Source organism: Nymphaea colorata, chromosome 11 (genome assembly GCF_008831285.2).
Source record: "Nymphaea colorata isolate Beijing-Zhang1983 chromosome 11, ASM883128v2, whole genome shotgun sequence".
Lineage (NCBI taxonomy): Eukaryota > Viridiplantae > Streptophyta > Magnoliopsida > Nymphaeales > Nymphaeaceae > Nymphaea > Nymphaea colorata.
The window spans coordinates 11,156,825-11,171,434 of record NC_045148.1 but is presented as its reverse complement, the minus strand read 5'-3'; the positions used below and the strand labels follow the sequence as shown (position 1 = coordinate 11,171,434).

Below are 14,610 nucleotides of genomic sequence, written 5' to 3'. Positions count from 1 at the left end.
CCTTGGGAAATAGGATTCACGATTGGTTCGCGCTTTCTAGCTGCAACCGGGCGGTGGTTCCTCCTGAGTCAGAGCTTAAGAGAGAGCTCCTGCAGCATTTCCATGACTCTCCCGATGCTGGACACGAGGGGGTCGCTAAGACCGTGAGTAGAGTCAAGGCTCAATTCTAGTGGCAAGGACTAAAGGCCGACGTGCAGAGATACATCCGCCATTGTTCAGTCTGCCAAAGGGAGAAATATGAGACCATCAAGCCTCCAGGGCACCTCAATCCACTCCCGATCCCAACCAAGCCATGGACTGATATTACCATGGACTTTATAGAAGGAATGACCCCCTACGAGGCAGTCTATGGATTTTCGCCTCCTCTAATACCGCAGTATGAGGGAGGCACTGTAGTTCATCGGCGGCCACTTTCCTCTCGGCGCTAGGTAGCAGGCGGCTGCCCAATCCCACGCACGGCAACTCGGCAGCAAGCGGCTGCGAAAAACCGAAGCTCGCCGGCCATCCTCGGCCCGCGACTCCGGCATTCCTTGGCCCTCCTCTAAGGGTCCCGACTGCAGGCGGCAGTCTTCGTCCAGCAAGCTACGTGGAGGCACTCCTCAGTCGGCCTTCTAGTACCGTAGCTGAGATACCCGGGGATACGGTTTTCTCTTTGTGGTCCTAATCCGTGGGAAGCCAAGCTAGCTTTGGCCGGTATACCCTCTCATCCCCCTTGTAGCTCGCGGGTGGTAGTTTCTCTCAACCGTCCATCTTCACCACGTGTCAATCATCCGAGCACGAGGAGATCTCGCGAGCTCCTCCTTGGTTCCTACCAAGATCCCTTGGATCCGATCCTCAATCTCTAATTGTTAGGACCACGCCGGTTGCGGCTAGAAAGCGCGAACCAATCGTGAATCCTAGTTCCCAAGACCATCTTAAGGACAATCTAAAAACCGAAAATCCTAAACAAATTAATACAAAGATCCACCCGACCGGACAGGACCCCGGCTCAAACCCAATAGGACAGGGATACAAGGAAGGGATACCCAAAAACCTAACTAAGTCAACCTACTACAAACGAACTAGAGAGGTGTGAGGCAAGTACAACCGAGCACGATACAAAATATCACTCACAACTCACTCAACAAACCATGACAAACCACGAACTGACGTGCAAACCACGCCCGAAACCCACTAGGTAGGCTATGTCTCGTGTAGTCGTGTCTTTGGCGCTTGCGCCTCCGAGGTACCACGGTTGAGGACGATGGCTTAAGCCGGGCTTAAAGCAAAAACAGAAATCAAGCTAACATGCAATCTAAAAACTACCACCCGCGAGCTACAAGGGGGATGAGAGGGTATACCGGCCAAGGCTAGCTTGGCTTCTCGCGGATTAGGACCACGGGGAGAAAACCGTATCCCCGGGTATCTCAGCTACGGTACTAGAAGGCCGACTGAGGAGTGCCTCCACGTAGCTTGCTGGACAAAGACTGCCGCCTGCAGTCTGGACCCTTAGAGGAGGGCCAAGGAATGCCGGAGTCGCGGGCCGAGGATGGCCGGCGAGCTTCGGTTCTTCGCAGCCGCCTGTTGCCGAGGTCCTGTGAGCGGGATGGGGCAGCCGCCTGCTGCCTAGCACCGAGATGAAAGTGGCCGCCGATGGTGGAAGGCTGGCCGGGACTGAGCGACCGCCTGTCGCTAAGGGTTGTGGCCTAGTATGTCGGGCGGTGGTTCCTCCTGAGTCAGAGCTTAAGAGAGAGCTGCTACTTCCCCGGCCACCGCTGCAACTCCCGACGTGAAGGATAGAATTTCCCTCGTTTCCATCAAGGCCCGTTCAATTTTGTTAAGGGCAAACTGGTCTATTGCGTGTACAAGGAGAGCCCTAGCCACCGACGCACAAGGGGAGAAGTCGAGCTCACCGGCATCAAATCCGGTAAGTCCTCCTTGCCTTAGCTCCGTTCCATCCTAGCCATCCACCCCTCCACGTGTCCCACATCCTCGCGTCCTCACCCTCCACGTCGCCAACTTTCCAATCTTCTTTTCCCGCCTTGACCCAACTCAAATCCTCCAAGATCTCGCGCGGAATCCCCCTTTTCCTATTTCGTAGGCAAGGAGATCTCGCCGCCCACTTTTCCTTTTTCATTCCCTTTCCACGTCACCTAACCCTAGCACGCAGCTCCTCTAAGCCCCTAATCATTCCACGCATCCGCATCTCACGACCTTGATTGCCACCTCACCAGCCCGGTCCCACGGTCCGACGTGTTTCAGCCACGTAGCTCCCACGCGGCTCCACCTTGGCGCCATTTGTGGTAATCCTTCTCCCACGCGACATTCCCTTCCTTTTTCATCTCCCTCGCAATCTTTCCCAAAATCCATCCCTTAAACCGCACGCCACCTCAACCGTCCATCTTCACCACGTGTCACTCATCCGAGCACGAGGAGATCTCGCAAGCTTCTCCTTGGTTCCCGCCAAGATCCCTTGGATCCGATCCTCAAGTCTCTCCTAATCATTAGGAAAGAATCGGATCTTCCCTGCCTTTTTCGCTAGCTCCTTTCTAGCGACTCTCTAGTGGCCGTTGATCGTGCCACGTGTCCCCATCTCGGCGCATCCCACCTAGGCAAGACCAGCCTAGTCAATCCCCATTTCCCCTTAGGCAACCTCGCACGCCACCTCACCCAACTCTTTAGGAAACCGCCAATCATTAACCCCCCTTGTCCGAATCAGACAAGCCTACACCGCAGGACCTCTTCCTCCATTTTAGGAAGGTCACTAGCCGCCGCCCTTCCCTCTCAACTCTTAGCGAAACCCTAGCAGCCACGCGCTTAGCTCGTGGGCCCCACTCAACCTAGCCTCGCAAGACATGTCCCTTATTGACCGTACCCACCTAGCCTAGTCAAACCCGGTTTGGTTTTAGGTCAACATAGCCAACACCGAGCAATCGTCCAGACCCGTCTCCCTTCACCCGAGCTCACCTCTTAACCTAGCCTACCTCATCCCAAGCCTAAGTCCCATCCGACTTAAGCCTACCCGAACCCTTATCCTCTTCTATCAGACCTAGCTCACCCTTAGAGTTCAATCCGCCCAAGCTCACCCAAGCCTTAGTTAGGATTAGGCTCTCTCCCAGTTAGGCTAGCTTCCCGCTAAGCCCTTTCGGCCCTTTTCGGCCTTGGCCGTCTCCTTTGTCGGAACTACCCGACTTGCATGGCCGAGCCACCTCCGGCGACAGGCAGGTAGGCGCTGCTGACCCTCCGGCTGCAGACCCCCTCTGCACTCTCGGCGGCATACCAGGTCGCAACCCTTAGCGACAGGCGGTCGCTCAGTCCCGGCCAGCCTAAGAGACTCCTCTTCAACGTGCTGGTGAAGGATTTATAGTTTAACAATCTTTTCCTCCGCCATTTCCTTCCCCTACTCTGACTATGAATAAGTTCCAAGACCCTCCATTGGTCTACTCTCGGCGACAGGATCCCTCTCATGGTCGACCATCTGAATCTCCTAAGGATGTGAGCTCCAATGAAGTATATCTAACATTAACCCTTCTCAGGACTTGCCTATAGTCCTGCGCAAAGGCAAGAGACAGTGTACCATGCATCCCATCTCACACTTTGTTTCCACCGACCATCTCGATAACAACTTATAGCAGTTTCTTAAGACTGTCAATCCATACTGTACCAACTTGTCATCAAAAGGCATTACTAGACTGTAAATGGCAAAAAGCTATGCAAGATGACATGGATGCTCTCATACAGCGTGGCACCTGGGAATTGGTTGATCTACCTAAAAATTGTGATATTGTTGGCTCCAAATGGGTATTTACAGTCAAGTATCATTCAGATGGGTCAGTAGAGAGATATAAGGTTCGATTAGTGGCTAACTGCTAAGGGTTACACTCAGACATACGAGGTAGACTTTTTTAAGACGTTTTCTCCTATGGCCAAGTTGGGTACTATTCTGTTCATTATCTCTATTGTGGTACACTCGGATTGACCTACGTATCAGCTTGATGTGAAGAATGTCTTTCTTTATGGTGATCTTGAGGAGACTGTTTATATGCAACAACCCCAGGGTCCAAGTCATAGGGGGAGTGTAGTAAAGTGTGTCGTCTGAAGAAGGCAATTTATGAACTCAAACAAAGTCTCAAGGCGTGGTTCCACAAATTATCTGAGGTGGTTGCAGAATGTGGATTTGAAAAATCTCCTTTGGATCATTATCTATTCATCAAGAAGACCTCCAAAGGTGTAGTTTTTATGGAAGTATATGTTGATGACATTATCTTGACAAGTGATTGTGATCAAGAAATCTCGGCTACAAAGGCTTTCCTTCAAAAGCATTTTGTCACAAAAGATTAACAAAGAAGGTGTAGTATTGTCTCAGAGGAAGTATGTCCTTGACCTACTGCAGAATACATGAATGTTAGAAACAAAACTGGCTAATCTTCCTATGGCTCCACATCTTCATCTTTATAATAATCAATGGGAACTAGTGGATCCACGATCTTACAGATCCCCCATTGGCAAACTTCTTTATGTTACTGTAACAAGACCAGATATTAGCTTTGTTGTTGGGAAACTAAGTCCGTCTATGAAAAAACCTAGAAAAGTCCACTGGGAATTTGCGTTGATGGTGTTGAAATACCTAAAATCATCTTCGGGCAGAGGCCTCTTCTTTAAGAAAGGTGAATCTTTAGAAATTGTTGCTTACAATAATGTTGTCTATGCAGGGTCTCTTGATGATAGAAAATCCACCACTGGCTTCTGTATCTTTGTTTGGGGCAACCTCATATCATGGAGAAGTAAGAAACAAAATGTAGTCTCTAGATCAAGTGTAGAATCTGAATATAGAGCAATGGCTCAAAAAACTACTGAGATAACATGGGTTAAATTGCATCTCACTATTATACTAGAATGAAAATCACTACTAACAAATATGAACATTCATGTTCCTCTTCTTATGAAAATGTACTGCGATAACAAGGCTGCCACTTACATTGCAAACAATTCAATATTTCATGAAAGAACTAAGCACATAGAGGTGGATAGCTCTAGACGTGTCGTCCGCCATCAGAGCTACGAGTACACCGCCACAGAACACGTACCGCTTTCAGAAAAGAGGGTTCCTAAATGCAGCCGTGATCTTATTATACGATACCACTTTCGGGATTCAACGATGCCAACTAGAGCTAGTGGAACGTGCAAGATACGGCTAGCGGAGCTCCAAAGTACTGACTATGAAGTATAAAGTCAAGGGAATCCACGAAAAAGAGCAATTTCAACTTGATAGATGAGGGCTCTGTTGTTTTTGCTTCTTCAAAGTACTAAGGTCAGGGGCGCGCCAGAATCTCTTTAAGTAGAAACTAGGTCACGATAATATGAGAAATCTCTCTCTCGTTGCTTCCTCCGTCGTTGAACATAACTTATCATAATGCAGCAACAAAAGGAACCATGAAGCATTCATAAAAGCCAGACATCATCTTAATTGTAATGCAGGGTTCAAACTTTTGTGTTTGGTCTACAGGAACTCATCCAATTTGCAACTAGGAAAGATTGTTGGACAACATGCATGGTGATTTTAACCCCATCTTTCCAGTTCAAGCTAGGAGGAGTGTTTTCTAGAAGAACTATAATATTTGTTACAAAAGATGGGCTTCCAAGTTGTCAATTCCAATGATAGTGACCACTTTTCCAATTCGATTTACCGGAAGTTGCCTTTGCTTGGCCCGAAAGCAACAAGAATAAATTGCCACATCTTCGAATGATCGTCAGGTAACTTCTTACTGAAAAGCTGCATGACTTTCCAATGATAGAAAAGTCTCCACAATAAAATTATCTCATCATTGCCGTCTTAAAAGCAAAACATTTGATATGGTACCTTATCCTCATTATTTTCAAGTGGATTTATCTTCATAAGACTATCACATAAATTATAAAAGTTTTTTACATCAGTTTACTCAGCATCCTATGGCTATAAGTGTAAAACAAAGCTAAACCAGCGAACAGAAGCTCCTCAATCAATCACTAGAAGATATGAGGCTCACCAAGAGCACAAAGAAAGAAAACCCTCAAGCTGGAGGAGAAAATAAAGTATATTTCTGAACCTTAAAATATAAAACAACCCACGCCTCAAAGGCCTACAAAACTAGGTACTCAAGTCCCTTATATATAGAGCAAAATAAAGAAGAAAGATAAAAAGAGCTAGCCGTTGGGCCAGCTCCAACGGCTAGGAAAACCAGCCGTTGGGTCAGCCAACAGCTAGCTCAACTAACTAGCTGAAACACAAAGAAAAAAATATATACAGAAAAAGGGAAAATGCAGAAAAATGAGAAAAAAAAATACAAAAAAGTTAGAAATAAATACATAAAAAACCTATGCGCACAAACATATATTTAAATGTAGAAATCATACATCAAACTACAAAGAGTATATGACATATGATAGTACATATAAAATACATATATGTGTACTTACATAAAATCATTTTTACAAAACCAGGCTATCGTTAGCATAAAAAAACTAACATTTTAAATTGGCAAAGAAAATCAAGAAAATATTCACATTATACATAGATGAGTATTTCCTTCTATACAAATTCAGAAGCTTAGTCAAACCTTGCGAGCTTCAGTATCCTTCCAAACATTACCAGCTGTCCCAAGAACAAGAACCACCACCAACTGAAATAGAAATATTGCACCAGTCAACTTGTCGATCATTGCATCAACAGCTGTCATTTTTGGCTCAGGAACACCCTTGCTCATGCCCAACTTGGTTTCATTGCCTTAAAAAATGCAGTATACAATAGTCAAGGGATAATTCAAAAAAATGGGGATCAAGTCAACTTTCGAAAATAGTCAATAAAGAATCTATTGGCATCCAACTCAATTTGTCATAACACATTATTGAAGCACTTGTGCAGAAAATAGTCCCATGAAGACATGATAGAAATAGTAGCAGACAAATGAAAGCAGAAAGGATGGAATAATATCAATATGGGAACCGATAACACAACGGAACAAGTATTACAGTCAAGAGAGCAGTGGTATGTCTGAAGAAGAAAACAGCTATCATCCACTTAAAACAGCAAGCCGTTGTAAGAGCTTCTTATCATGAAATCTGAAGAGCTATATGAAGTAAACATAAACTTCCAATCTTTTTATTCTTTTCCTATTTGCATTTGCTAAACCAATTGTGAGTTCCTCTTCCACGTGCACACACGAAGTGGAATAGCTGACCATATCGAGTAGACTAGCAGTTGAAGTCCACATTTTTGCCAAAGAAAGCAAGAGGAATATATACCAAAAGATGAAACTAAGAAAAAAAAATTTACACAGATATACCCAAACCAAGCTGAGGTTTCACCAACAAACAATTGCAAGCATATGCTCGTTCAACGAATCAGATAACAGAAGAAATAGTATCCATCAATGAGAAGGAAGTCCAATCAAAAACTTCAAACATTTATGCTGCAGAAACTTTAAAAAAGCACAAAACAGCTGATAACAAATGGTCCCTTTTAAACAAAAGGGTAAAAGATATTAATCCAGAGCTGCTATTCTTGTAACAAACATTTATTTAACCAATACCATTATTGATTACGTCGACAACATATTGAAACAAAATAGACAAGATGAAGATGACCTACCAACATTTTCTTAAAAAGACAGAGCTCAACCATTTCAACAAAACTGTAACAAGTTTAAGTCTTTAAGATAACACGCACACATGTTCCACAAGCAGCAGTTCAAGATAGCAATGTTAGCAAAGTATATGACAGTAGTAGCTTCCGAGAATTCCAAGTTATGACAACTTCCGACAATTCCAATTTATGACTGATCAACCAAAGAGGATAATTGAAATAATGCTATAAGGGGAGAAAGATAAACATATAATAAAAGATAATAAAACCTGCCTGTATATACTGCTACCCCACAGGCCCACTCTGTATTTCTCAAATAACATGACTGTAGCAAAGTATTCTTGATTGTTAAGGAGCACAAGTCATTGTCAATAAATGGAGGAAATAACCTCAAGTTAGCATCAAATCTTCTGATATCTCTGTCAGGTGAAGGACACTCAATGACGCCCTAAAGAAAACAAAAGGCAAGGGTCAGCATAGCATATTAATAAGTTGTAAGATACACAAGTGCCTAATAGATAAGTTGTATTAACTTGCCTTGATTTTGTTTAAAAGGTCAGAAGCAATTCCTGAACATGCAGAAGGTATGACCCTTGTTTTTAGATCTGTTTCACCATCAAGTGCTGCGGTCTGTAAAAGATTGATTGTAGCAGAGGCACAGATTTAGAGATAAGGTGAGGAATAGAAAGTACACTAGCCAACACATCTCCAAGCACAGGATATGAGCTAAGAACCTTGAGCTGATTTTGCAATCTATAAATCCATATATGAAGCAGTACTGACTCTTTGATTTTGTCACATGTCTTAAAACTTTTTGTTGAACCAAGTATAATCTAACTTTTTTAATAGTCTATTCATCACTAGCAGATCGTGTAGAAACCTTGTAACCTTGCCGTTGTACCAAAGCATTCCACAGTTCCACTATCATATCTTCCACTCAATGAGAGCATCAAAATAGTTCTCTACATGAAAAATACTTGAAAGCAAATACAAGTATCAACTGAATAGGAGATATTGTTCTCAATCTTTTATCAGTGAGAATTTTTTTGAGTATTTTCCAGCAAGGTTTTTTTTTGTTTTTGTGGGGGGATGGATCTCAGTAATTCAAAAAAATAGAATAAATAAGAAATAATAGAAATATGAAATTAAGAGTTATAAATTACATACTAATTTCTTACATGCATATTGGTAAAAATTTGAAATAGCTTTCAAAAGTTCTAAGACAACAAAAATTCACAATATACTTAAAAAAGGACTTTTTGTAAAATGGCGAAAATAGTGAGATAACATCGTGCAATTATCGCGACAAATACTTTGAAAAAATTGCAAAGCTTAAAAATGATTTATGCTATTTGGCAATGAAAACACGATATTCCAAAATATTGCCTATATCTGTGGCCATGGGTTCCCCACTTATTCAACCTTAGCAACATAGGTAGATATCATTTCATAGCACAGCCATCAATATTGTTCTTGATAACTTCTCGCAACATTTCACTCAAGAGTTTTTCCAACATGTGGATTTTCTCAAGAAAATTTTGGAAGTGTTAAAACTCTCAAAAATATAGTAAACAAAACAGAAAGTTATAAGATAACATGCTTTTAATACCTTTCTTGCAAAGATATTTTCAAAAACATGAGAAAAACAAATGATAAGCATAAAAATATATTTAAGAAATAAAATTAGAAGACTCCCAAGAAAATATTGAAAATATCTCAGGATATTATCATGACATTTTATTTCTGAGATATTTTGAAAGTATTGGGAGATTTAGTCAATATCACTTGGCAACCTTCAAAATGGACATAATACTAGGTATACTTTCAAAATGTCGGAGATATATGAAACTAGCTCAACTAATTTCAACATCGTTTCTTTCTAGTCAGTCATTAATAGCTTTCTATATATTTATGACAAGCAACGACTCTATGAATAACAATTCAGCTTTTCTTAACAAGAAAGTAATGCTAAACATGTAAAAGACACTACCAAGAAATAGATGTTGGCATACTTTTTCTATTGAAAGCTTTGTGGGCTGACCAAATGCAAATGAGATTGAGTCGATATAAAATACGGACATAATTTGCCAATGAAGCATGTCAAACTGCTTACAACCCATCCTACCAATCATCAATCCCATGGGAGTAAAGAAAATGATAGGAACTTTATTTGAAAACAAATGAATCTTAAGAAAAATCCATGTAATATATTATTAGAAAAATGAAAATAAAGTGTAACATTTTATGTTTACCTCAACATAGCAGACACCCTGCGGATCAGAGGTTCCAATCAAGACTAGATCACATGGCACTTCATCATTCTCACGCAACCAAACAACGTTGCCCACATGAATATCTTGAGCTTGAATCTGACAAAGTAATTGTTGCCGAGTTATAACAAGCTATGCAATTGCAGTATATAGCATGAATAAAATAGTAAGATATCTATCTTCAAGTTGAAAATCACAAGGACTTGAATGCAACATAAACTTAAAACTGAATGCCATAAATCAAAGCATGTAGGATAGGCTAATATGGTGCATGTGGTGACAGTTTCTATAGCCACAAATTATCACAAAAAGTTACTGACAGGATATCATACATGCTTCTTAATCCCCTGTCGCACAACCCATACTTCTTTCTCATTTGCTTTCTTGTCTGAAAGATATCTATTGTAATCATCCCAGGCCTCTTTCGATGCTGACACTGCAAATATGAAGATAAGTGGTCCCCATGTACTTGCAGGATTGACAGGGGTAATAAGTGGCCAGAGTTGAAGGCATGCAATCAGTAAGAAGTACTTGTTCATGAACCGACTGCAATACCAGACAAAAAGTAAGTGTACCAAAAAGCTAGTAGTATGTCTTAGAGTTATACATAAATTTCCATAAACACATGTTTGTGTTCTATAACACCAAAAGATAACTACTCTACACTGTCAAGAGTACTGCATAAAAAAATGAACAGGGAACTGTGTAAAAATTTGGATAAACAGTCAAGCCAACCATACGGATGTTCACCGCTTCAACCAAGAAAAGGGACTAAAATCGCATTAGTAAAATGATCAGCCTCCTGCCCACTCTTTACCGTCTAATAAGCAAGGAAAGAGGAATGACTCCAATGATTATTGGAGTACATTAAAAGCTGAACCTGTTTAACATCTAACAAAAAAAAACTCACATTATCAACCATTGATCAATTTCCAGATGTCCAAAATCTTAAAAATATTCCAAGAAGATGTCATGGTATAGATGATTTAAGATTGTCTACTTATTAAAAATCATGTTTTCCATCCAATAGATTAGATGATAAATAATCCTTTAGCATCAATATTTGGTGCAATCTTGACTTTATAAATGAAAAGAGTTCAAGGTACAAGATAAATAAAATTTGTTAAATCCACATTTGCAGACAATTGTGCTCAAGATTGATTCAGAAAGGACCTCTTACTCATATTTGGTCAAAGACACCTCCACTTTCTGATTATTCTTTGGCTTCAACCATTTCCCTTCCCCCAGTCTAAACTTTGTGTGTGTGTGTGTACATATATATATATAAGCATATTTATTGTTGTGTTCCCACTGTCACATAACTGCCATGCAATATCAGCTGAACTTATTTTTTACAACCACCCTAAAAAACCAGGTCTTTGTCATCCAAATGAAACCAAGTTTCAGAAATTGCAAACCTGGTTTTTGTCTTGTCATCCAAACAGACAAACCAGGTTTCCACAAAACTTGGTTTTGGGCAAACCAAGTTTTTGAGTGTGTCATCTAAACACCCCTCAATTTACACATCACAACCATGTTTCTGCCCTACAACTTGAATTAGTGCATTTGATGTATGGGTCCAGCCCTTGTGTCTCTTAAGAGAGATACACCTTTTATATGACATTGGTAGTTAAGTACACAAGGACTACATGGATCTATATTCTCAGTCACAAATCTGAAGTTTTCAAAAATTTCAAATATTTTCCTGAACTTGTTAAAACTGAAAACACAGTTTAATACAATCATAAGATTCATAACAAATCTTTAAAAGTGATGTGAGAGAAGAGTTCATATCAAATGAATTTAAAAACTGTCTTAATCATGAAAGATTTACTCAACAAAACAAATAGGTGCCTATATACCTCAAGAAAATGGGATTGCATAAAGAAAACACAGGTGCATAGTGAGGACTTTTAATCTAAAGCCGTGTACTCAAACTCTTTGGGCTAAAGCAATTCTTACTACTGCATATTTACTCAACTGTATGCCTTCTACGGCTCCTAAAAATAAAAGTACACAGAATACACTTTTCAAAATGAAACCCAATTATGCAGGACTTAGCTTATTTGGATGCAAATGTTTTGTTTTCTTTGTGAAAAATGATAACGAAAATAGTGAATGTTCTTTTCTCTGTAACGCCCTGTTTGGTTGGAGGGAAAGGGAGGGAAAGGAAAGCAAATCAAAAAGTTTGTTTGGTTGCAAAGTGAGAGAAAGGAAAGGAAAGGGAGCTCTAATAATACCGTGCATATGCTTTTCACCCACCCATAGAAGAGACATCAACCGACCTTGCGTGCCTCTTTCTCTCCCTCCTCGCCGCTGGTCAAGACTCTGACGGTCATCGGGCCTGTCTCTCTCTCCCTTCCTACCACTGCTCAAGACTTGGATGGTATTTCACAACGGCCCCTTTACCAAAATCAAGTTTTTGTCATTTTTATGTCATCCAATTAGTGCACCTGAAAATGACATTTTGTTTGATTGATATAAATTTTTATCATATTTATTACTATAGAATGAAATGTCAAGTGTAAGTGTGGTTCCTCTTTTATTCAATCATGAAATCAAATTAAAAATATTTTTATTTGAATGATAAATTTTTGAATGTTAGGAGTATTATTGTAAAGTATTATAAATTCTATTATTTCCTTTCCTTTATGTAGTCCAAACAAACATGATTTTAGCAATTTCTTCATTTCTATCCAAACAAGCTTTATAATCACCTCTTTCCTTTCCTTTCCTTTCCATTTTCTTCCTTTCTCATTCTCTTTCCATCCCTTTCCTTTCCTTTCCATTTCATCCTTCCCTTTCTTTCTCCTTCCCTCCATCCAAACAAAGCGTAAAGGAGATGATCCAACTGGGCTGATAGTAAGTCTTACAGATGATACCAATGCTTGTAAAGAGATTGTGATGTTATGTTACTCCAAATGATATTCTCGATCAAGATAGATACAAACCTAGGAGCAACATATCACCTAACCTCTAGAGAAAAATCACACATCAAATAGTGTGACTTGCCTCATGGAAAGAAATCCATAGGGTGGAAATGAGTTTACAAGGTCAAAACCAAAAATGACGAATAGCTGAGGCTACAGCTCCCAATTGTTTGTGAAGGAGTACATTCAATCAATATGGTATAAATTACGATGAAACCTGCCTTCGTAGCTCGGGTGACATCTATTCGAACTCTTATCGTCATAGTTTCTATCAAAGGTCGGGACGTATACCAGATGTAAGGAATGCTTTCATAAGCAGAGTACTAAATTAAGAAGTTCACCTGGATCACCTCTTCGGATAAAAACTTTCTGATGGTAAGACCCTTAGCTTGAAAAGAATTGTATGTGCTAAAGCAACCCCTAATCTTAGTTTGACAAATTTTACTCTTATGACTTTCCTAAAATTTAGGTCTTGCTACTCTAATGCTACCATGCTTGCTAGACTTACTTCTGCAGGTATCTTTAATTTTTTCTTGTATGTCTATCATATGATTATTATAACTGATGAGCATCATAACTATTAAAGAGATCTAAAAATAAAATTGAGATCTATGATCTTGGATTATTTAGATATTTTATGGGAATAGAAGTGGAATATTTTTCTTGAGGATATGTACTATCTCAAACTTTCTTTCTGACAACTTCTAGATCTGCTCATACTGTTGACAAACCATTACCAGTTGACACTCCAGATGTTGTAAAAGCTAAGATGTAGGCAAATGATGGAAAACCACTTGAAGATCTCACTCCATAATGATATAGATGTTTAACTATTACAATGCCAAACATTTCACATGCAGTTCATTCAGCAAACCAATTTGAACTGTATATTGTACATAGGAATGCAGCAACCAAAGTAGCTAAAATTTTAACAGAGGCTCCAACTAAAAGCTAGTTTTTTATCCTCATATTCTTAGAGCTAATTCCACATGCAGATGCCAACAAGGGTGAGATGTGAATGATGTCACCCAACTACTGCTTTTTATGTTCTTTTAGGTGATTCATTAATTTTCTAGAAGTGTGAGAAGTAGCCAAAAGTATCAATACTAAAGACAAAGCCATGGCAACCACCACATCTGAAAATTGAAATTACTTGGTTGAAGACTTCTTCAAGACATAAGCATATGAAGTTCTAGGCCAAGTAGATAGCACTGTGACAACAAACTGCAATATGTATCATTAGTAATCATACAGCCCATGAGTATAACGAAGCACATTAAGATAGATTAACACTATATTAGAGATGATTTTTTGAAGAATCATATATCACTTCCGCATCTCACATCCATTTTTTTTCATCAAGGCTCTTCTAGGTTGCCAATTTACATCCTACCTTAGCGAGCTGTTTGCTGGTCACACTGTGTTTGAAGGGGTTGTTATTGTTGATGTAAATATTATGTAACTATTTTTTTTCTTTGCCATGTGAATACATTTCCCTTTTCCTGCAATAAGTGTAACGTCCAAAATGGCATTATTGTACTTGGCTGCTTCTAGCTATTGAGCACTTCCAACAGCTAGATCAGCTTTCTCACTTGTCTATAAAGAGGACTCTCTTTCATATATCAGCAATGCATCTCTGTACCTACTTTTAGGGAAAGCTCTCTATTATAGATTATGTGTTTGATTATATCCCATCTTGCCTTTTGTGCTTGAGAACATATGGATGATGCATTAAGGGAGAGATTACTTTATGACAGTGATATTGTGTGTGTGTGTGTGTGTGTGTGTGTGTGTGTGTGTACTGTCTATA

At 40.1% G+C, this 14,610-nt stretch overlaps 1 protein-coding gene across 9 annotated transcripts in view; it reads right to left on the bottom strand.

Moving 5' to 3' along the window:
- The window catches only part of LOC116264022 (phospholipid-transporting ATPase 2), a 64,274-nt gene that overhangs the window by 35,581 nt on the left and 14,083 nt on the right, over nt 1-14,610 (bottom strand). For 8 of the 9 annotated variants that reach the window (XM_031643924.2, XM_031643919.2, XM_031643918.2 and 5 more), the window contains 5 exons: nt 10,203-10,416; nt 9,853-9,969; nt 8,138-8,230; nt 7,874-8,048; nt 6,576-6,742 (listed from right to left, as the gene is read on the bottom strand). In XM_031643924.2, the coding sequence (XP_031499784.1) occupies nt 6,576-6,742; nt 7,874-8,048; nt 8,138-8,230; nt 9,853-9,969; nt 10,203-10,416 (766 nt within the window). Of the gene's footprint in view, nt 1-6,575; nt 6,743-7,873; nt 8,049-8,137; nt 8,231-9,852; nt 9,970-10,202; nt 10,417-12,110; nt 12,324-14,610 lie in introns of all 9 variants that reach the window. The other variant, XM_031643923.2, reaches the window with a different exon arrangement.